Raw genomic sequence first — 960 nt, forward strand, 5'->3', positions numbered from 1 at the left:
GCGCCTCCCAGCGCGGCGCGCGGCGCTCTGCTCGCCGGTCCGAGGCTTCGCGCCCGGCGCCCGGAGGGAGGAGCGCGGACAGCTGGGGGCGGCCTGGGACGCCGGAGCCCGAGCGCTGGGGCCGCGGAGTCCCGAGGGTCTTCTCCGTGGCGCCGAGGAGGCGGCTGAAACCGGGCTCCGCCTTCGCGCTGGGCACCTGGAAGCCTCGGTGCCAAAAGGGGCTGCGCCGGACCCGGAGCTGGGCGAGCGCCTCCCGGGCGGAGGGCGAGGTCGCGGGGAGGCGGGGAGAGCGGAGCCGGCTGCAGGGAACCCGCCGACAGGACCGTTAAAACGCTGGTGCTCCACTCAGTCCTCTGTCCTTTGATCTTCCGATGGGCGCCTCCTTTAAAGGAGGAATCCCTCCCCCCAAAAATGAGATCTAACCATCCTCGCTCCAGGGAGGGAAACGCACGGAATAGCGAGATTCCTTTCCTAAAAGAGGAGCTTGAAAGTCACGCAGAAAAGGGCCACTTCAGGGACGCTTCCTTCACTTTTCTGGTGACGTTTCTCCAAGAACGCCCAGAGCCCCGGTGGGGTTGTCACTCGCCTCCCTGCTCAGGGCTCCTCCACCCCCAGAAGGCCTTCGAGGCGGATTCTTTCCGCTTGGTCTGGGCATCCACACTCATCCCAGGGTGCCCGCCCTGCCCTGGTTCCCTCTCCCGCCCTCCGGGGCATCAGCATTGCTCAGTGGAGGAAGGCGCGTTTGCTGTCTCGGTAGGTGGAGGAACCAGGACCAGGGTTGTCCCTGCGGCGTTCCACCATCTACACATCCCCTCTGTGTTCGTGGGCCCACCAGCAGACGTCGATTGATAGCCCACGACGTGCTTGCCCCCATGCAGAAACCTGAATGAGGCTACCACCTATCCGGAAAATACAATGAAATAAAACACACTCCCAGACCAAACCAGCGACTGGTGTAAA

General features: G+C 64.4%; 1 protein-coding gene across 1 annotated transcript in view; it reads right to left on the reverse strand.

Annotated features, from left to right (window-relative positions):
• The window catches only part of SUSD5 (sushi domain containing 5), a 42,276-nt gene extending 41,611 nt beyond the window's left edge, over window positions 1-665 (reverse strand). The window contains 2 exon segments of the mRNA XM_027769652.1: window positions 22-299; window positions 610-665. Coding sequence (XP_027625453.1) covers window positions 22-299; window positions 610-665 — 334 coding nt within the window.
• Between the last annotated feature and the right edge of the window lie 295 nt (window positions 666-960).

This window comes from Tupaia chinensis, unplaced genomic scaffold (genome assembly GCF_000334495.1).
Source record: "Tupaia chinensis unplaced genomic scaffold, TupChi_1.0 Scaffold150166_1, whole genome shotgun sequence".
Lineage (NCBI taxonomy): Eukaryota > Metazoa > Chordata > Mammalia > Scandentia > Tupaiidae > Tupaia > Tupaia belangeri.